Genomic DNA, 21,490 nt, shown 5'->3' with positions numbered 1-21,490 from the left:
CTCAAGCAGTGCCCAGCACATAGTAGATGCTCGATTAATGCCAGCTATTCTGGGGCTGCTGATTTCTGTCACAAACGTATCACCATCATTTCTAGGCTTTGTGCCTTCCGTCCCCGGACCAGATGCGGATGACCATTTTCTGGCAACACTCAGACAGTGAGTATGTTTGGCTTTGTGGTCAGACGGTTCCCCTCTGCCGCTGTAGCTCAGATGTGAATGAGTGGACGTGGCTGTGTTCCAATAAAACTTTATTTACAAGAACAGGTGGTAGCCCAGAGTTCTGTCCTGGGGCTGTAGTTTGGTGACCCTTGCCCTAGTCCACAGCTGTCCAACGGAACTTTCTGCACTGATACAAACGTTCTAAATCTGTGCTGTCCACCGCGGAAGGCACTGGCCACCTGTGGTTTCACATGTGGCTCAAAAGACTGAGGAACAGAATATTTAATTTGACTCCAGTTCATTTAAATGGAAATAGACACATGGGACTAGCGGCTACTGTCCTGGACAGGGCGGCCCCAGACTGTGGGCTTTCAAACCCCTATTCTATCTTAGCTCCCTGATTCGAAATCCAGCCCATCATCCTTCAAGATCCAGCTCAAAGGCCACCTCCTCCAGGCACCCTTCTCTGATTTCCTTTCCTCCATATACCTCTTTGAAGCTTCCTCATCTCCTCGTGCCCCTTATACTCGAGTTAACAGTCATCAGAATCAAACCCCTTAGGGAGCTTCTCCTTGCCAACACACACACACACACACACACACACACACACACACACACACACTCCACATCCCTCACCCCCGGGACTATGAGGCTCAGTACACAATCTCTGCTTACTGTATTCCAAGACACTAAACTTTCCCCCAATATCTTTGAGGCAAAACAGATGATTCTAAAGAATACTAGAAAATTCTCTTAAAATCCACCCTGAAAACAAATTGCAAAAGAAGCACAAATTGGGGGAGGGGCGGTATACAGCAAAGCAAGCAGTTGAGGAAATAAAGCTGCAGTGGCCCTCAGTCACGTTCTGGGCAGATGAGGCTGAGTCAGGGGACGTCACAGGCCCGCACGGACCCCCTCACGAGGAAAGTTGGGAGGCCGCTGGGGAGGACAAGGGTACTGATTCTAGCCCCGCACACTCGTGCCTCCGAAGCTGCCCCCACCTGACCAGTGGCAGGCGGGCAGGCGGGCAGGCAGGCGGGCAGGCAGGCGGGCAGGCGGGCCAGACCTGGCAAATAAAATGCAGGATGCCCGGTCGCCTGCGTGGCTCAGTCAGATAAGCGTCCGACTTTGGCTCAGGTCATGATCTTGCAGTTCATGAGTTCAAGCCCCACGTCAGGCTCTGTGCTGACAGCTCGGAGCCTGGAGCCTGCTTCGGATTCTGTGTCTCCCTCTCTTTATTCTCCTCCCCTGCTTGCACTCTGTCTCTCTCTCTTTCTCTCTCTCTTTCAAAATTAAATAAACACTAAAAAAAAAATTTTTTTTAATGTAAGATGCCCAGTTAAATCCAAATGTCAGATAAGCAATAAGTATTCAAATTTAGCCACGTGCCCTGTCTTATATCTGGCAATATATGGCTTAGATTTGCCCACAGCTCTGGGCTTCTCAAGCCTGAGCCGCCTTCTCTATCTCACACGTGCACAGCAAAATCGGTGCAGGTGCAAAAAAGAACCTGCTCGCCATCGTCCCCAAGCTGTGACAGGACCAAAACCAGACGTGAACATTCATTCGACTGTCAAACACCAGCGAAATGCAAATCCAAGCCACAGTGAGATACTGCTTCGCTCCCACTAGGAGGGTTAAAATCAAAGCTGGGCAATTACAAGTGTTGGCAAGGAAGCAGAGGTATTGGAACCCTCGTACGTCACCGGTGGGAACATAAAATGATGCAACTACTGTGGAAAACGGTCTGGCAATTCTTCAAACCATTAAGCAATGAGTTGCCACATGGCCCAGCAATTCTACTCCTAAGTAGAAAACCAAGAGAAATGAAAACACAACCACAGGCATACCTCGGAGATACAGCAAGTTCGGTTCCAGACCATCACAATAAAGCAAGGAGCTCAATAAAATGCATCGAGTGAGGGCACCTGGGTGGCTCAGCTGGTTAAGCATCCAGCTTTTGATTTGGGCTCAGATCATGATCTCGCGGTTCATGGGATGGAGCCCTGCATCGGGCTCACCTCCATAGCCTGAAAACGCGATGCCAGGTGAGAGAAGCCAGGCACCCAGACAACATGTGGTACGACTCCATTTACGTGGAACATCCAGAAAGGGCAAATTTATAGATAGAGACGGAAAGCAGATTTGTGGTTCCAAGGGGCTGGGGAAGAGGGAATGAGGGGTGACAGCTACTCAGGCTGCAGCTTCTCTGGGTTGATGAAAAATGTTCTAAAATTGATTGTAGTGGGGCACCTGGGGGGCTCGGTCTGTTAAGCGTCCAACTTCATCTCAGGTCATGATCTCGCAGTTTGTGGGTTCGAGCCCCGCGTTGGCCTCTGTGCTGACAGCTAGCTCAGAGCTCGGAACCTGCTTCTGATTCTCTGTCTCCCTCTCTCCCTGCCCCTCCCCTGCTCACGCTCAGTCTCTTTCTCTCTCAAAATAAATAAACATTAAAAAAAATTTTTTTTTAATTTGATGACCATAGGGGGCGCCTGGATGGCTCAGTCAGTTAAGCATCAGACTCTTGATTTCGGCTCAGGTCATCATCTCATGGTGCGTGACATCGAGCCCTGCACTGGGCTCTGCACTCAGCACAGAGCCTGCTTGGGACTCTGTCTCCCTCTTCCCTCTCTCTGTCTGCCCCTCCCCCGTCCGTGCGCCCTCCGCACGCTCTCTCTCAAAATAAATATTTAAAAAAATAAAAAATTAGACGACTCTAATAGCAGGGAACAATAAAGAATTGCTTTTAAAACTCTCCAGCAAATCTAACTCAATTCATTAAGGCTGTGTGTGTCCCTATTAGTCTCAACAATAGAGCAATTTACTGTTGGGACACAAAATATCCCGAGGATGTTATAAATGGTGCCAGAAATAAATGCAGGGCCCTCTGCTGGCTCTCAATGCCTCGGGGTGGGAACCGAAAACTGCTTCAAGTTCTCAGTAAGTGGTACCTGACTAGTCCCCAGTCGTACACTGGTAGAGCACAATGAGGAGCAGAGGAAGTGGGGGGTCCAGCGACAGCTAATACAAATAATCCTGTTATCCACGGTTTCAGCTCCCCGCGGCCAACAGCGGTCAGAAAGTATTAAACGGAAAATTCCTGAAATAAACAATTCATAAGTTTTGGATTGCCCACCGTTCTGAGTAGCGTGATGAGTAGCGTGATGAAATCTCACGCCATCCTGCCTCGCCCGGTGGGTGAATCATCCCTTCATCCAAGTGTGCGCTACGCATCCGTTAGTGACATAACATAGGTATGTGTGTACAGAAAACAAACACAGCATGTATAGGACTCAGTGCTACTGTGGTTTGATGCATCCCCTGGGGATCTTGGAACATACATACCCCCTGCGGACAGGGGTGGGGGGGAGAGGGTAAGAACCACTTTTGTTCTTTCAAAAATATGCCTGGGGCGCCTGGGTGGCTTAGTCGGTTAAGCGTCCGACTTTCGCTTAGGGCATGATCTCGCGGTTCGTGCGTGGGTTCGAGCCCCGCGTCGGGCTCTGTGCTGACAGCCAGCTCAGAGCCTGGAGCCTGTTTCAGAGTCTGTCACTCCCTCTCTCTCTGACCCTCCCCTGCTCACACTGTCTCTGTCTCTGTCTCTCTCTCTCTCCCCTAGAAATAAATGAAACATTAAAAAAAATTTTTTAAAAATATGCCTAAGGAAGAGGCAGGTGCATGTGACTTAAATCAGGAAACAGTGAACAGTTTTCACGCAGTGACAGCCTAGAGAAAGCCTGTTCAAGATTTCCTCTGGGGGCGCCTGGGTGTCTCGGTCAGTTAAGCGTCTGACTTCGGCTCAGGTCATGATCTCGCGGTTCGTGGGTTCGAGCCCCGCGTCGGGCTCTGTGATGACGGCTCAGAGCCTGAAGCCTGCTTCGGATTCTGTGTCTCCCTCTCTCTCTCTGACCCTCGTCTGCTCACACTGTCTCTGTCTCTCTCAAAAGTAAATAAAAACTTTTTTAAAAAATATCATTTCCTTTGTTCTCTCCTTGAGCACATTCTACAGGCACCTGCTCTGTGCCCAACACCATTCCAGGTATGGAAGTGCCACTGGGAACAGAACGGATCCAAATTCCTCTATCTCCAGCCTAGCAAGTCACTAGCAACCACCTGAGTCAACCTAAACTATAACGCGAGAGGATGCCCTCCAGCATTTTAAATTTTCTCTAAAAAGGTTTTTTTTTAAAAAAAGGAAGACAACATGTCATATATTTTAATTAATGCAATGTACCCAAAAATTTCACTTCAATGTGTAAGCTATACTAAAAAAATTATTTTGGGGGGAACGCAAACTGGTGCAGCCGCTCTGGAAAACAGTATGGAGGTTCCTCAAATAATCAAAAATAGAGCTACTCTATGACCCAGCAACTGCACTGCGAGGTATTTATCCAAGGGACACAGGTGTGCTGTTTCGAAAGGGTACATGCACCCCAACGTTTACAGCAGCGCTATCAACAACAGCCCAAGCGTGGGAAGAGCCCATGTCCATCGCCAGATGAATGGATAGAGAAGATGTGGTGTATATACAATGGAGTATTAGTCAGCAATCAAAAAGAATGAAATCTCGCCATTTGCAACTAAGTGGATGGAACAGAGGGTAATATGCTAAGCAAAAGTAGTCAGAGAAAGACAAATATCATATGACTTCACTCATATGAGGACTTTAAGATACAAAACAGATGAACACAAGGAATGGGAAGCAAAAATAACATAAAAACAGAAAGGGGCACAAAACATAAGAGGCTCTTAAATATAGAAAACAAACAGAGGGTTTCTGGAGAGGGTGGGGGGAGGGGCTAAATGGGGAAGGGGCATCAAGGAATCTACTCCTGAAATCACTGTTGCACCATGTACTAACGAACTTGGATATAAATAGATAGATAGATAGATAGATAGATAAATAAAATATATTTACACTGAAGTCAAAAAAATTTTTTTAAGATTTATTTATTTAAGTAATCTTTACACCCAATGTGGGGCTTGAACTCACAACCCTGAGATCAAGAGTCACATGCTCTTCCAACCGAGCCAACTGGACACCCCATAATACTAAAAAAATTATTGAGATACTCCACAAGATTCTTTTTCTCACAGTAAGCTTCCAAAATGCCATGCAGCAATGTCTCCACTCAGATGTTAAATTTTCAGCAGAAACACTCCACCTTTATGTATAGATTTCATGAAGTGTATCATTCAACACATAGGTTCATTTCCCCAACTTGTTCCAAACGCACTAAAGAGCTTTCCAACGACAGAATCGAGCACTGATTTTTTCTATATTTAAATGGATGGAAGTCAGATAAAAGTAAAGATTCAGCCACACCGGCGGCCACAGCTTCATGAGCCCCATGCGGACAATGGCCACCACAATAAACAGCACACACACGGAACATTCCCCTCACAGCAACATGTTCTTGTGGGCAGTGCTGATCTAGAATTTCATGCCTGGCCAGAGGAATCTGAGGGTCTTCCAGGAGAGAAGACTTAACACAAGAGCGCTCTTAGAAAGGGTCCCTTCTGGGGCACCTGGGTGGCTCAGTTGGTTAAGCATCTGACTCTTGATTTCGGCTCGGGTCATGATCTCAGGGTCACGATCTCATGGTTTGTGAGACAGAGTCCAGCTGGGGCTCTGCACCGACAATGGGGAACCTGCTTGGGATTCTGCCTCCCTCTCTCTCTGCCCCCCCCGCCGCTTGCTCTCTGTCACTCTCGAAAGAAAGAAAGAAAGAAAGAAAGAAAGAAAGAAAGAGAGAGAGAGAGAGAAAGACAGAAAGAGAGAAAGAGACAGAAACAGAGAAAGAAAGAAAGACAGAAAGACAGAAAGAAAAGAGAAAGAAAGAAAGGGAGGAGGGAGGGAAGGAGGGGGAGGGAGGGAGGGAGTCCCTTCTCCCTGGTTTTCTCTCACCCATCAAAGCAGGCAAGGAGAAAGTGTGGAGGGGCAGGGAAGGAGGTGTCTAGAAGGTTCCGGCCATGCTGAGCTTGAACACATTCTGCGTTCCCTCATGAATGTACTTGATCCTGAGTCTCCACATTCTTCAAATGCTCCCTGGTGACCTTTTCTGGGGCCGCACGTTCCTCTCTGCACCCTTACCAGTCTTAACACCCTGCAGTTCAGGAGTCCCGTGTCGCCGAGGCCCGGATTTGGGTCCCTGGCCACACTAGAAACCCAGCACGTGTGGCTTCCCGCCGTGGAACCGAGCCGCCCTGTCCACCTCTGGGTCCCCAGAGGTCCCCGTGAACAAGGGCGGCAGCGTGATCAAAGCCCTGAGTCCGTGTTCATTCCCCACCCCGAGCTCACAGAACTAATTCCTAGGTTTGTCAGCTGCAGAAACTAGAACTCGGGCACACCGCGGTGTCTGGCATCTGGAAGATTCTCTGCCTGCCGGAAAGGCCAGCTCCTTAAACAACACTGGCTCATTCCTCACAGTCCTCGAGTCCACACTCAAGGTGTCAGCCGCGTCGGCGTCTCCTGAGGCCTCTCTCTGTCGCGCAGGTGCCTGCCTTCTCCTTCTGTCCTCACGGCCGTCCCTCTGTGGGCGCAGGTCTGTGTCCCGCCCTCCTCTTTTTTTAAGGACACCAGGCACACTGGATTAGGGCTCACTGTAATGCCCTCTTTTTTTTTTTAAGAATACATTCTTTTTTTTAAATGAACTTTTTATTTTAAGTTTATTTATTTTGAGAGAGAGAGAGCATGCGTGAGGGAGAGAGTGGGGGAGGGGCAGAGAGAGAGAGAGAGAGAGAGAGAGAGAGAGAGAATAGCCAGCAGGCTCTGTGCTGTCAGGCAAAGTCCAACTTGGGGCTCGAACTCTCGAACCAGGAGATCATGAGCTGAGCCAAGATAGAGTCGGATGTTTAACCCACTGAGCCACCCAGGCATCCCAATGCCCCCATTCTGATTACCTCTTTAAAGACCCCAAATAGTCACCCTCTGGGAGTTAAGGGTTCAACACACGACTCTGGGGAAGAGGGACATAATTGAGCCCGTCACACACAGGCCCCTAGGCCACCTGCACCTGCGCCCTCAGCTGTCACACAGGGTTTCTCAATGTGTGGCCTCTGGATGGTGAGCATCAGAATCACTGAAGGAGGGAAATGCAGATTCCTAGCCCAGCTCTAGACCAAGTAAGCCAATGTCCGGGAGCCAGGCCCGAGAAATCTGCATTTTTAAACAAGGTCCGCAAGGGACGTGGTGGGTCCTCAAGTCAGACAGACAGACAATCTACCCATCCTGACCCTCCCTCTCCAGCAGGACTCCCCGCACGAGACCCCATTCTTCTCCCCACTGAGCACTTCACCTCAGAACCAACGCCATCGGATGCCTTCTTCGGGGCCGTTGACTGTGGCTGGAGAGGATCCCATGAGCACAGTGGACCTCCCCCAGCAATTTCAAAGAAAGCCAGACCCACGCCCATCTTATCGGCCTGTGTCCCTGCTGTGTTTCAGAGCCAATTCTTTTTCTTTTCTTTTTTTCTTTTTTTAACGTTTATTCATTTCTTAGAGAAAGAGAGAGCACAAGCAGGGGAGGGGCAGACAGAGAGAGAGAGACAGAGAGACAGAGAGACAGAGAATCGCAGGCTCCAGGCTCTGAGCCATCAGCACAGAGCCCGATGCAGGGGCTCGAACTCACAAACCGTGAGATCGTGACCTGAGCCGAAGTCGGAAACTTAACCGACTGAGCCACCAGGCGCCCCCAGAGCAAATTCTGATCCAGATTCTCATTTTAGTCAGTGAGGGCTGCCCTACAAAAAGACCATAGACTGGGCAGCTTAAACAACAGAAATTTACTTCTCACAGTTCTGAAGGCTGAGAGTCCAAGATCAAGGTAGCCAGCGTGGCCAGTCCGCAGGGAGAGCTCTCTTCCTCGCTGGCAGGCTCTCTCGCTGTGTCCCATCGTCTTCCCTCGCTGCATCCATGCCGAAGGAAAGAGATCTCTCTCCTCCAGTCCTTAGAAGGGCACCAATCCCATCAAGTTAGGGCTCTACTCTGACCTCATTTAACCTAAATTACCTCCTAAAGGCTTGATCTTCAAATACAGTCACGTTGGGGAGTGTGGGCTTCAACACAGGAATTTGCAGAGGTGGGGGCTACAGACTTTGCTTCCTGCTCTGGACAGACGCATACCAAGCCCTTCTCCCACCTACGCTTGGAGCGTGACTTCATTTACCCATATAGTCAATGCTTCACTAGACCGCGTCTCCAGCGGGCAGACCAACGTCGGTGGGCACCCGGCCGGTCACTCCCCGGCTGCACTGAAAGGGAAGGGGGAGGGGTGGATGACGGCGCTGGGCAGGGAAGAGGAAGGAGACCTCTGACCCGGTCCCGTGAGGAAGAAGCAGGTGACCACGGGCAAAGGAGGGGAAGGAGTGCGCGTGGGGCGCAGGAAGCACAAGCACATGCAAGAACACTGAGGCATGAAGGACAGGGAACCCCAAGGGGAGGGCGGCGAGCTGGCAGCTGCCGAAGGACCCACGTAGGAAGTAGAGGAATCCCGGCGGCAGCAAAACAGAGGAAGTACTGAACGGGGCACTCTGGCCTCGAAGAAATGGGGTCTATCATGGGAGGGGGTGTGAGGACAGAGGCGAGGTCACAGAGACACTAGGGAATTGGCGTCCCTTGGTGCCCAGGGAGGTGGAGGAGGGGAGGGAGGAGCGGGAGGCAGTGGCTAATGAACGTGGGGAGACTGAGACAGGACCGGTGTGGGATGGAGAGGACAGCAGGCACAGGGTGGGCCCGTTGAGTCTGTGAGGACTTCGGGGCATGCCCAGATATGGGTCTGGAGCTTGGGGACAGGAGCAGATGCTGGTGACATTTGGTGACATAACCAGGAGGAGATGGAGCAGCCAAGAGGAGAAAAGTCGGGGGTGGGGGGCAGAGAGCACAATATTTAAGGACACGGGACGAGAGGTGTCACGCCTACCCTGACACCACCTTCTGTAAGCCTGAAAGTTCCAGAACATCTAGGCATCAGCTTTGTGGTCAGAGCTTCTCAGTCCCAACAAGGGCATCGCACATCAAATCACAGGGTCACAGGAAGCTTCTGCGCCCCTTGGGAGCTCCAACTCCCAGATGGGAAGGGTAGTGCCAGAGAAGACACAGGAAAGAAACCAAGAGAAGTCTTGCAGACCAAAAGACACTTTGTAAATAAAAAAAAACTTAAAAAATAAAAAGCAGGCGGCTTTAATACAACGTAACCGCATATAATTAGGGAGGAACATCTCAGGACTCATCCCCTTTCTTTTTTTTTTTAATTTTTTTTTTTTTATTTATTTCTGAGAGAGAGAGAGAGACAGCATGAGCAGAGGAGGGTCAGAGAGAGAGGGAGAGACAGAATCTGAAACAGGCTCCAGGCTCTGAGCTGGCAGTCAGCACAGAGGCCGACGCGGGGCTCGAACCCACGAACCGTGAGATCATGACCTGAGCCGAAGTCGGAGGCAGTCGGAGGCTTAACCGACTGAGCCACCCAGGCGCCCCAGGACTCATCTCCTTTCTGATCTTCTGCAAGGAAACAGAAGCCTTTGGCAACAGGTTGGCAACAAGAAATCACAGAAAGCCTGCAGGAAACGGGCAGCCCCACTCCGTTCACCCCTCCATGTGCAAACACTCCCTTTGTCCACGCTGGTGGCACACACAGTGTTTGGAAAGTACCTGCGTTTTCCACATTCCCACAAAGGCACAGGAGAGAAGCAAGAATCTTCCCGCCCCCAGGCTGCTCTTCTTGAACACAGGCCGATGCGACCCCCTGCCCTTGTGGGATTGGAAGAAAGACCCAGATTTGAAATTAAATTTTAAGCCTCCAGAGCCTGGCTCGAGCCTCAATTGGGATTCCTATTCGCTCTGCATGTGGCGACAGGGAGCGGCAAACCTCACTGGGCTAGAAGCAGAATCCCAAAAGCACCCCCTGGGTACCAGGCATCACAGAAAAGGAGAGACAACCCCCCTCCTCCTCCTTGAAACAAGGGCCGGGGGCTGGCACCATCCACAAACTTTCCAAGACGTAACCAAGGATTTCTGCACAGATTAAAAAAAAAAAAATAGGACCAAAGAAGCACACGCGTTCCTCAAGATTCTACACGGGCCCTGACAAACCCAAGTTCATGAATTCTGAAGTGCAGGACAGTCCTTTCTCAGCACGGCTGTGGGGTCCCCCGGAACACAGATTGGAAAAGGCTGCACCAGGTCCCCAGGGGAGCTACAGAAGGGTCAGGCTCCTGCAAGTCTCCGGCCACTGCTTTTGTCAACTGATCCACACCTCACCTTGTTTTACAGACCTTTCTGCTTAAATACACCTTAGTTCACCCACAGCGTTGATTCACTGCCTTTGAACCACAGCCGGTGGCACAAAGCACCGCAGCTCCCGCCTGAGCTGAGCTCACACAGCGATGCATTTTCTCCATAAGGCGCATCAAGCCTTCCTGCGTTTGTTCAAAACGGCACATCAACGCTACGGGCGAGGCCGTTTTCAACAGCAAAGTCACCAACGAAAAGCACGAAAATACATCGCCAGAAAAAGACACTCGGTTTAGTCTTTGCGGGTGGTATGAATCCACAACCCCAGAGCTAAAGCCAGAAGCAAAGTCGTGCTTGGCCTCTGCTGGGAATGGGTCGGTTCGGTGATTCGAATGGTTGGATGCTCCCTGCAGGTCCGGGAGGAAGCACAAAAGCGCACCGCATCCTGATGCTGCAGTTACAAATTAATTTTAGCGACTAGGCAAATTCACAAATAGGGGATCCATGAGCAATTAGGAGCTTATGAGCATGAAAATTAAGAATATCAATGTTAGGGGCAACTGGGTGGCTCAGTCAGTTAAGCGTCTGACTTCAGCTCAGGTCAGGATCTCCTGGTTTGTGGGTTCGAGCCCCATCAGGCGCTGCACTGCCAGCTCAGAGCCTGGAGCCTGCTTCAGATTCTGTGTCTCCCTCTCTCTCTTCCCCTCCCCTGTTCAGCTGTCTCTCTCTACCTCTCAAGAATAAATAAACATTAAAAAAAAAAAATTAGGGGCCCCTGGATGGCTCAGTTGGTTGAGCATTCGACTCTTGATTTCGGCTCAGGTCATGATCTCACGGTTCATGAGTTCTACCCCCGAGTCAGGCTCTGTGCTGACAGTGGGGAGCCTGCTTAGGATTCTCTCTCTCTCCCTCTCTCTCTGCCCCTTCCCTGTTTGCATACTCTCTCACAATAAATAAACTTAAAAGAAAGTCAGTCTTAAGAGTATGAATTTGGGGCGCCTGGGTGGCTTAGTCGGTTAAGCGTCCGACTTTCGCTCAGGTCATGATCTCGCGGTTCGTGGGTTCGAGCCCCGCGTCGGGCTCTGTGCTGACTGCCAGCTCAGAGCCTGGAGCCTATTTCGTAGTCTGTATCTCCCTCTCTCTCTGACCCTCCCCTGCTCACACTGTCTCTCTCTCTCTCCTAGAAATAAATAAAAATATTTTTTAAAAAAAAGAGTATGAATTCAATTATAAGATATGTTTTAAAGTCTAAAGAGAAAACGGTAACAACAGAGAACAGATCAGTGTTGCTAGGATTAGGGATGGAGATAATGTAGCGATAAACGGGGGTCTGGTGGGAATTTGGGTGATGGAACTGTTCTGTACCCCAGTTGAGGGGACGGCCCCACAAAACTCTATACATGGGTTAAAAGTCACATAATTGTGTTCTATGTTCTTGTAAATCTCTTTGCAGTGAGTATGCATTCCTTGTTATTTTAAATTTTAAAAAACCATAAATAGGGTCTGGCTGCAAATCATAAGCCAATATATGTATTCTTTTTTTTTAATGTTTTATTTATTTCTGTGAGAGAGAGAGAGAGAGCATGAGCAGGGGAGGGTCGGAGAGAGAGGGAGATACAGAATCTGAAGCAGGCTCCAGGCTCTGAGCTGTCAGCACAGAGCCCGATGCGTGGCTCAAACCCATGAACCGTGAGATCATGACCTGAGCCGAAGTCGGATGCTTAACCAACTGAGCCACCCAGGTGCCCCACCAATATATGTATTCTTAATAGAAATTAACACTCAGGGTCTTGAAAGAAAATCTCACAGCAGATACCACTTCTAGACACAAAGCAGACGGCAAAGGACCCTCATTCAATGCCAAGATGACTGTCCAAATACATAAGTCCTAAGACCATGCACACGGCTAATGAGGGAACATCACTCTTACCTTCTCAGTGGAGAAAGTGGAACCCATATATTCAGGGAGCCTAACTTTCTTTAATACAGCTGTCTCTGTAACGGGGAAATTCCTGCTGTACCAGGCATGGTACATTGAGGCACACATGTTGAATCAGAGACCACGCATGCAAGTAGGCAAGTCACATTGGTATGAATCAGGAGTCCGCAAACTTTCTCTGTATAGGGTCCCAGTATAACTATTTTCCTGGGCCATGCGATCGCAGCTATTCAACTCTGCCGTCAGGGCACGAAAGCAGCTGTCGGCGATGCCAATAAAACTTTATTTCTAAAACCAGGCGTGGACAGGCAGGATCAGGCTGTAGTTTGCAGTTCTAGAAGGACTTTGGCTATACGTAAGTTAAAAACTGGGCTGAGAGGGGCGCCTGGCTGGCTCAGCCAGTAGAGCATTTAACTCCTGATCTTGGAGTCATGAGTTCAAGCCCCATGTTGGATGTGGAACCTACTTTATTTATTTATTTTTTTAACTGGGCTGAGAGTGCTTGGCAGTAGGGATTGGCCGTCTATGAAGACAGAACTAACATCTGAGCCCAGGAAGGGAGCAGAGAGCACGGAGGGAGCCAGGTGCAGGTGAAAAGTCACCAGGAGACTGTTTTCTCCTGGGAGGAAGGAGGCAGTGGCCAACCCACAGAGGTCAGCTGGGGTGAGGCGATGGGAGCACTTGGGAGGTGAGGGATTACCTTCACTAGAGCCACTGGCAAAGCAAAGCGATGGAGACACAAGCCAGATGCCGTGGGCAGCGCAGTGGGTGAGAGGGGAGAGAGAGGGCCGCAGGGGCCCACCAGGGGAGGCCGGGCAGGGGAAGGCTGGAGGGGAGTGGTGCGGAATGAGGTTCAAGGAAGTATGGGGTGTCTGCGAGTCAAAAAAGGAAAGGCTCCCAGGCAGAGGGGGCTCCCGGAACAAAGAAGGGAGCGGGGACCCCGGTGGGTAAATGTCCTAGACATGGTAAAGGTTATCTCCCTGAACAGGGCTGCTCTCAACTGGGGACAGACTGGCAACGTCCAGAGACACATTCGGTTGTCACGACAGGGAGAGAGGAGGTGCTACTGGCATGTCGTGGCTGGAGGCGCCAGGGACCCTGCTCAGCCTCGTGCAATACGCAGGGCAGCCAGCCCCCCACAACCCAGCACCATCTCACCCCACATGGTGAGAGCGCTGAAGGTGGCTGGGAGGGGGGAATGGGTGATGTGCACTGAGGAGGGCACTTGTTGGGATGAACACTGGGTTTTGTACGGAAGCCACTTTGACAATAAATAATATTTAAAAAAAAAAAAAAAACAGAGTGCTGAAGGTGAGAGGCTCGACTCTAACCAGATTAAGAACGGAAGTCAATGGGCGCCTGGGGGGCTCAGTTGGTTAAGCCTCCAACTTTGGCTCAGGTCATGATCTCACGGTTTGTGGGTTCAAGCCCCCCAGCACGCGGTCTACTATCAGCTTCAGATCATCTGTCCCCCTCTCTCTCCGCCCCCTCCCGCTCGCACACTCTCTCTCAAAAATAAATAAACGTTGTTTTAAAAAAAAAGAATGGAAAGGGGCGCCTGGGTGGCTCAGTCGGTTAAGCGTCCGACTTCGGCTCAGGTCATGATCTCACGGTTCGTGGGTTCGAGCCCCGCGTCGGGCTCTGTGCTGACAGCTCAGAGCCTGAAGCCTGTTTCGGATTCTGGGGTGTCTCCCTCTCTCTCTAACCCTCCCCTGCTCATGCTGTCTCTCTCTCTCATTAATAAATAATAAAAACATTAAAAATAATAAGAAGAAAGGAAGGAAGGAAGGAAGGAAGGAAGGAAGGAAGGAAAGAAGGAAGGCAGCCCATGATGGAAAGGGGTAGAGCAGGGACCCCCAGGAGCTCACCTCAATGACCTCTATGAGTGAGATGAGTGAGTGAGTGGCGCAGGGATGACGGGCAGGTCTCCAGGAGAGCGGCTAAGGTTAAGAATAACCTGGAGGAGGTTGCCGAGAAAGCAGAAGCGCTGCTCTGAGGGCCCCAAAGCACACAAGAGAACACCCAAGAGAAACATCTGGAACTGCCCTTGAGAAATGAGGAGGAGCTGAGAAACAAGCTGGCTCTGGAAGAAAGCCTCTCACACCTCAATTAGCAGACTCACTGGACACCCCCCAGAGCCCCGGGGGGCGTTTATTTTCATTAATCCCACATTGGCTTCATGCCCTACCTTTGCAAGGCGCCCCCCACCCCGATCCCGTTTTCTCAGGCCACAGCCGGCCAGTCTGAGGAGAAATGTTCAGCTAGGGAGAAAGGACCGAGAGAGACGTCATAGACTATGTGACATCTCCCAGAAAGTCCTTCATTTCTTTTTTTTTTTTTTTTAATGTTTATTTATTTCTGAGAGAGAGAGAGGAAGACACAGAGTCCGAAGCAGGCTCCGGGCTCCAAGCTGTCAACACAGAGCCCAACGCGGGCTTGAACTCACGAACCGCGAGATCATGACCTGAGCCGAAGTCAGATGCTTAACCGACCGAGCCACCCAGGTGCCCCTCGTCCTTCATTCTTAAAAATCACACGCCCCCCCACCCCCACCCCCAGCCAAAACGCACTACTGGTGACATTAGAGATTAATGATCTGTAGAGTTTCTGGTCATTTCCAAACCTCGGAGTGGGCATCACATCTCATTTATTCGAGAGGATTTTGTTAACCATTTCCGCAGACCAGGGGTGAGGAGGCTCAAACCCAGGAGAACCTTTTGTTGAGAAGCCAGTGCTCCGAAGCCAGGCCAGCTGGGTACCACCCCTCCTCCCCCATCCAAGTCAAATTCCTCACCTGCGGAAGAAGAGAGACTAACCCTTACCTCACAGGGCCGTGGGGAGGATTAGCCAAGATCCTATACTCCAAGCATATGGAACAGCACCAGCCAAGCGTTTGCTCTTATTAGTGCATATTAGTTAGGTATCAGCTGAAGAATAAGACCCACGGCTTGGAGTACTGGTGAGAACATGAAGACTGCGAGCTGAGTCAAGAACAAACATTTTAACTGAACACCTTCTGTGTGCCAGGCACCATTCTAGGCTCGGGAAATGTAGCAGTGAACGAAAGAAACATAAGCCTCAGGGCACCTGGGGGGGCTCAGTCGGTCAGGCATCCAACTTCAGCTCAGGTCACGATCTCGCGGTTCATGAGTTCGAGCCCTAAGTCAGGCTGTCAGCGCAGAGCCCACCTCGATCCTCTGTCCCCTTCTCTCTCTGCCCCTCCCCCATTTGTGCACACGTGCACACACTCTCTCTCTCCCTCTCTCTCAAAAATAAACATTAAAGAAGAAAAAAAGGCACATAAGCCTCTGCCCTTGCGGAAGCTGCAAACGTGTAAAGAAGTGGTAAATCCATCGACTGGCTCCTGGAAGCCCAAGCACAAATCCACAATTAATTACCAAAGCTGCAAGGAACAGAAGAGCAGGGAACCACACGTACCCGTGTGCATACTCACATACATACACAAAACCTGGACTGGGTCTAACACTGGCCTTGGGTTGTCTGAACAAGAACCCAAAGCAATGGCCACCCTTCATGAGCATCCACTGTACCCCGAGCACCCAGGCCTTGGAGCCCCCACACAGCTGAGACAGGTGCTCAGCAAACCTGGGTGGTCAGCCCCAGGGCCTGGGTGTGCTTTCTCATGGGCCTTGCCCACTTCCAGGGAACTCAGGAGCGTCTTCTGTTCCTTCCCTCCCTGACCCCTTCCTCATCATGACTGATTTCCTTTTATGGAGAATTCTGAAAAAATAACCCAACAGATATTTTTAAAGCAGGGCCTCAGACACCAGTGGGGAACTCCAGCCATGTTCTCTGAAAGGATTCTTCATTCCCTGCCCCGCGCCCCGCCAAGGGCTGCTCTCAAGCCCAAGAGTTGGAGTTGGGGATTGCACCCAGCACAGGGAGGCCCAGGAGGGAAGTCAGGGGGCCGGCATGAGAGGCTCACCTGAGGTTCAGGCCTCCCTGGACTAGTGGGTTAAGACCCCTTCAGGAAGGGCAGAGCCGGAGGGGGCGCTGGGGGGTTATGGGGAGACATGGGACATTCAGCAGCAGTCCAGAGCCTAGCCAGGCCACCAACAGAAAAGTTCAAGTTCTCCCTCCCGCACTGACTTTAGGGCAAGTTGAACTGTCTCCTACCTGAGCCTCAGTCTGCTCCTCTATGAAATGGGCAAACAACCAACCTCCAGGGGCCCGTGTGAAGGTCCAGGGACATAAGCCCGGGGCATCTGGTGGCCCTAACTATAATAATCACGATCGAGCCGCCACTGCTTCTGCTACAACAAAGGCCCAGTTACCCAGGCGCTAGCGTTTGCCTCCGGACATCTGGAAACAGAACCCAAAAGCGTAAACAGGGATCCGAAGTGCGGGTGTCCTCAGGCCTAGATCTAAGGAGGGGGTAAGATTCTACAGTTCCCTCGCCTAGGGCACCTCGCAGCAGGGACCCAAGGGACCCTCAGGCTCCTCACCCTCGACTCTGGCTCCACACCGTGTGCGCCCCCGGCATTCGGCCGCCTGGACCCGGAGACCCCACTTCCCACGGGACCCACAGAGAACGCGTGTCCCGTCACCGGAGCGAGCCGAGCTTGCAGAGAGAGCCAGGTGCGGGTCGGAGGCGCGCGCGGGAGAGGCCCCCGCAGCCGGACAGGCACTGGGGCGCGGTTCCTCCGGCCCGGGGCCCGCACACGAAGCGCGGAACCGCTAGCCCAGGCGGGCAAAGGCCAAGGTCAGCGGCTTCCCGCCCCGCGCGGGGCCAAAGCTACGGTCCCTGCCGCGCGCACCGCCCCCACCCCCAACACACACACACACACACACACACACACACACACACACGCACCCCGAGGAGCGCTCTGGGTCCCCGGCGGTGGGCTCCATTTTGGCAACGGGTGCCCTCCCCACCGCGCCGCTCCCCGCCCGCTCCCGGACCCCCAGACTCACCCTCTCCGGGGTACAGGTGGCCCGCGGCGCCCAGCAGCAGCGCGGCCACCGCCACCAGCAGCGGCGCGGCGGCCGCCCCCCGCCCAGCCCCGGCGCCCATGGCCGCTGGAGCGCGGGGTCCCGGCGGCTCAGAGCGCGCGGCGCCGGCCCGCGGGGGTCATGCTCCGAGGCGGCCGCCGGAGCCGCGCTGGGGGACGCGCGTCCTTCTCGTCCACGCCGGCGGCCCCGCGCGCCGCAGCCGCCGCCGGGGAGGGGCCCTCGAAGCGGCCCCAGGAGGGGCGCGGGGCCTCGGCCGCTACGGATCCGGCGGAGGCGGCCCCGACCTCGGACCGCCGCGGCCCGGGCCCCGTCCCGCGATCTCCGGGCCCGGAGCCCCCCTCGCTGCGCCCCGGCCGCCCGGCTCTGGGTCCCGAGCGCTCTGGGCCGCGACCTGCGAACGCCGAGACAGACGGACGCGCGGACAGACGGACGGGCGGGCGGGCACCTGGGCCGGCGAGTGGCGGGCGGGCGGGCGGCGGGAGCGAGGGCTGCTCGGCCCGTAAACAACGCGGCCCGTCAGCTGGGCCCCGTGCGGGTCGCGGGAAAAGGCGGCGCGGATCGGCACTGGGAAGGGACGGGGCGCCCTGGAGAGGCCCGGGAGGGGAGGCGCCGCCCCGCCCCGCCCGCCCGCCGGCCTCCGCGCCCCGGGCCCCGCGCTGGAGGGCCCCCGGCGCGTCCCGACCGAGGGGGCGCCCCAGACGCCCCGCGACCCGCGCCTCGGAGCTTGGGGGCTCCCACATGCCCGACCCAGCGGCGCGGATCCCGTCTTTTACGCTTCTATTGCTATTTCGTTCCCTTGGACTTTGGGAGGCTCGTTTTTATTTTTATTTTTATTTATTTATTTATTTATTTTTTTTTTTACTATTTCACCAAAATGTTCTGTATCTCGGTCGCTCGGGTTTTCGGCCGTCCCTTCAGTGCTGCGCTCGCGTCACCCGCTCCCAGTCCCGCCCGCGCGTCTCGCCGCCGCCCACCGCCGGCCCGGGGGCAGCCGCGCGCGCGCCCAGGGCGCCCGGGGTGCTGCGGGGCGGGGGCGACGCGGGCGGCCCGGGGCGCGGCCTGCGGTTGCCGCTGGAGAGAAGACACCTGGCCGAGCGCGCAGAAGAGCGAACGAGGCCCTGCAGACGCGGGGGCCGCACAGGTGGACGCGCCCGATTGTCAACACACAGACCCGGGGTCCCGGGGTGTCCGAATGTCTGGCAAATGCGGTCCGCGAATAGGGCCTAGGGCGCGATGGTGGGGAAGGAGCCTTCGTGCGGGAAAGCCCGAACCGAGTGGAATCCGGCCCTCGCCCTCGCCTCGCTTCCTGTGCGGCCTTGGACTCGGGACTTTACCCCCTGCGCGCTGGCCTCCGCTGCGTAGCGGGTGTAACAATACCGGCGTGTCAGACCTGAGGGGATGCGGAGGGACAAGAAAGTTCGAGAGGGCACACTTCCAGGCGCGGGGCAGGGGGCGGCCTCTCCTGCCTCCTCCTGTCCGTGAAACAAATGCCCACTGTGTCTGTGACGCACCAAACCTGCTCCTGCCTCCAGCCCCCACCCATGCGGTTCCCTCTGCCTGTCCCTCCAGCGCCGCCGCCTCCAAGGAGCCTTCCCAGACCACACTTTGCAAACGCTCCCACACCCTCATCCCTTTGTTCCGTTCCCTGATTTTTACATCACACCAGCTCTTCCTGAAATTCCTTGGGGTTTTTCTCGCGTATCTCCTCCCGTCGCCTGGACGCAGGAATCTGTCAGCCTTCGCTTTGCGTCTGTCTTTACACCCCGTGCCTGATAGATCTGCTGCTTAATAAATATTTGTCGAATGGAAGAATCAACATGCAGTAAGTAATGAGGATTTACAGTGAGCAAAATAAACACACTTGGTTTCCTTGTAGAGCCTGCAGTGTGGACTGGGGAGAGGATCCTTGATGAAACAATCCTGGGCCATACGGGGGGGGGGGGGGGGGGGGGGGGGGGGGGGATAGGGCACGATCCTCCCAGGAAATGAGTTGGAGCTGAAATCTGAGGGTGAGGAAGAGTCAGGCAAGGAAACAAGGAAACATGAGGAAGTGATCCCAGCGGGAAGGCCAGCCTGAGTCCAGCCAGAAGGGAGGCAGGTGCTCTCCCCGCTGACCCAGGTACAGTAAGCCGCCTCCCAAACCGCTTTCAGCCCAAAAGCAATAAGGAGCCCCTAGAGCGTTTACACAGAAGGGCTGACATAATCTGATTTTCTTTCCCATAATATCTCACGGTCTGCAGTGGGGCAAGCGTGACCCCAAGGAGGACGAATAGAAGGTAGGTGCAGTCTGAAGGTATCAAGAATTATGGGTTCAATAAATGTTCCCCTTCCTCCTTGTGCAAATCTGTCCGGAGCTGGGGGCTTCCCTCTGTTCCCAGGAAGCCCCAAAAGCCACTACAGTTCCAGACGGGCAGCGTGTGCTAGAAAATGCACGGAGGGGTACGCACCATCCTCTGGAAATCGTTCAGGACACAGGACTTGTGAGTTGGGGATAAGTCGAAAGAATCATTTCAGCCGTGACTTGCTGAGAGAAAATGAAGACACCACCACTTCCTGACACCACTCACAGTTTCTGTTGTAAACACGCCCTGTCTCCCCCCCTCCCAAAAAAAAAAAAAAAAAAAAAAAAAAGGAATTAAAAAATGAAAATCAACCTCTGGCTTTTGTTAAAATCATTGGAACGAAAGTAGAAAAAAACACCATTTGGCATCCTCCAAATAATCCATTCTGGCAAGAAACATCCGTGAATGTTAAAAGTAATGGTTGGAGTTTGGGAAGAGGGTTTCATTGTATCCAAGTATCTTTCTGCAAGATATCTGTCAATGATGGGGGGGGGCTCAGTAGGTTGAGTGTCCAACTTAGGCTCAGGTCATGATCTCACTGTTCATGGGTTCGAGCCCCGCGTCAGGCTCTGTGCTGACAGCTCAGAGCCTGGAGTCTGCTTCAGATTCTGTGACTCCATCTCTCTCTCTGCCTCTCCTCTGCTTGAGCTCTGTCTCACTGTCTCTCAAAAAAATAAATGTTTTTTTTTTAAAAAAAGTGGTTTTTTTTTAATGATAAGCAGAGGGAAAAACACCTTCACGGAGGAGAAAGCTGGTACACATCACCTTCACTAAGTGATCAAGACTGCTTCTGGATTTTCTTTTGTCACGTAAGACATTACCAGGACAATTGGAGAAGACTCAAAAAGCGCCATCAATAATATAATAGTATTGTATCAATATTGATCTGATCATTGTGCTGAGGCGATGGGAGTGAATGCCTTTGGTTTTAGTAACTACATACTGAATGAAATATGTATAGGGGTAAAGGGGCAGAATGCAACTGACTTGCAAATCATTTAGGGGAAAAAAGAGATGCAGAAAGAGAGAACCAAACAGATGTGACAACGTTGGGTACAATTTGTGGATCTGGGGAGGAGTGGGCACGAGGGATTGGCTGTACACTTTGAGCAGCTTTTCACGGAGCCTGAACATCATAGCAGAATGAAAAGTTTTAAATTTTGAACACTCATTTGGGGCTTTTCATTCACGTTGTTTTTGCTCAGTTGGCTTTGGTTTGACATTTAAACACATTGCACTCTGAATGCATGATCTAAAGAGAAAGAGAGCTTGGTTCCTACGTCATGAATATAGGCAATGAACCCCTTTCTTGCCCCTCAAGGAGGGCGTGGGAACACCTCACCACCCACCTGCTGAGCGTCCTCAGTTAGCAGGTCTCTGGTGCAATCTTCCTCGATTGAGCTGCTTTCCATTGCATTGAAGCAGGAAACCAAGCGTAAACCCAGACTCCTATGTTGTCATGGAAACCTGCTTTAATACATTACATTTAGGAGTCCCAAGGCAAAAAAAAAAAAAAAAAAATTTACAGACCGAGTTCACTTGTAAATAACATTGCAAAAAGCCAGTATGGAGAATTTACTAATAGAACCAGGCAAATTAAAAAAAGAAATTAAAAAAAAAACACCAAAACCCACCAGGATCAAGTGGAACGCAGCCCAGGAGTGCAAAGATGGTTCAATGCTAGGGAGCCTAGAGTCATCGAGATCACTGTTTCAATAGATCCAAGAAAAGAAGACGCATGAGCCCCTCCATGATACTACAAATGTATTTGATGAATTCTGTAGCCATTCAAAAATGAAACCATGAGACTCTATGGTGTGGAAATACTGTTTTAAAATTTCAAAGT

At 52.2% G+C, this 21,490-nt stretch overlaps 1 protein-coding gene across 2 annotated transcripts in view; it reads right to left on the bottom strand.

Moving 5' to 3' along the window:
* The window catches only part of INSR (insulin receptor), a 138,271-nt gene extending 120,908 nt beyond the window's left edge, over window positions 1–17,363 (bottom strand). For both annotated transcript variants that reach the window (XM_039251635.1, XM_039251634.1), the window contains exon 1: window positions 17,264–17,363. In XM_039251635.1, the coding sequence (XP_039107566.1) occupies window positions 17,264–17,363 (100 nt within the window). The remainder of the gene's footprint in view (window positions 1–17,263) is intronic.
* Between the last annotated feature and the right edge of the window lie 4,127 nt (window positions 17,364–21,490).

This window comes from Hyaena hyaena, unplaced genomic scaffold, assembly GCF_003009895.1.
Source record: "Hyaena hyaena isolate Hyena2069 unplaced genomic scaffold, ASM300989v1 scaffold_396, whole genome shotgun sequence".
Lineage (NCBI taxonomy): Eukaryota > Metazoa > Chordata > Mammalia > Carnivora > Hyaenidae > Hyaena > Hyaena hyaena.
Note: the sequence above shows the minus strand (reverse complement) of the source record. Positions and strands in the feature narration are given on the sequence as shown.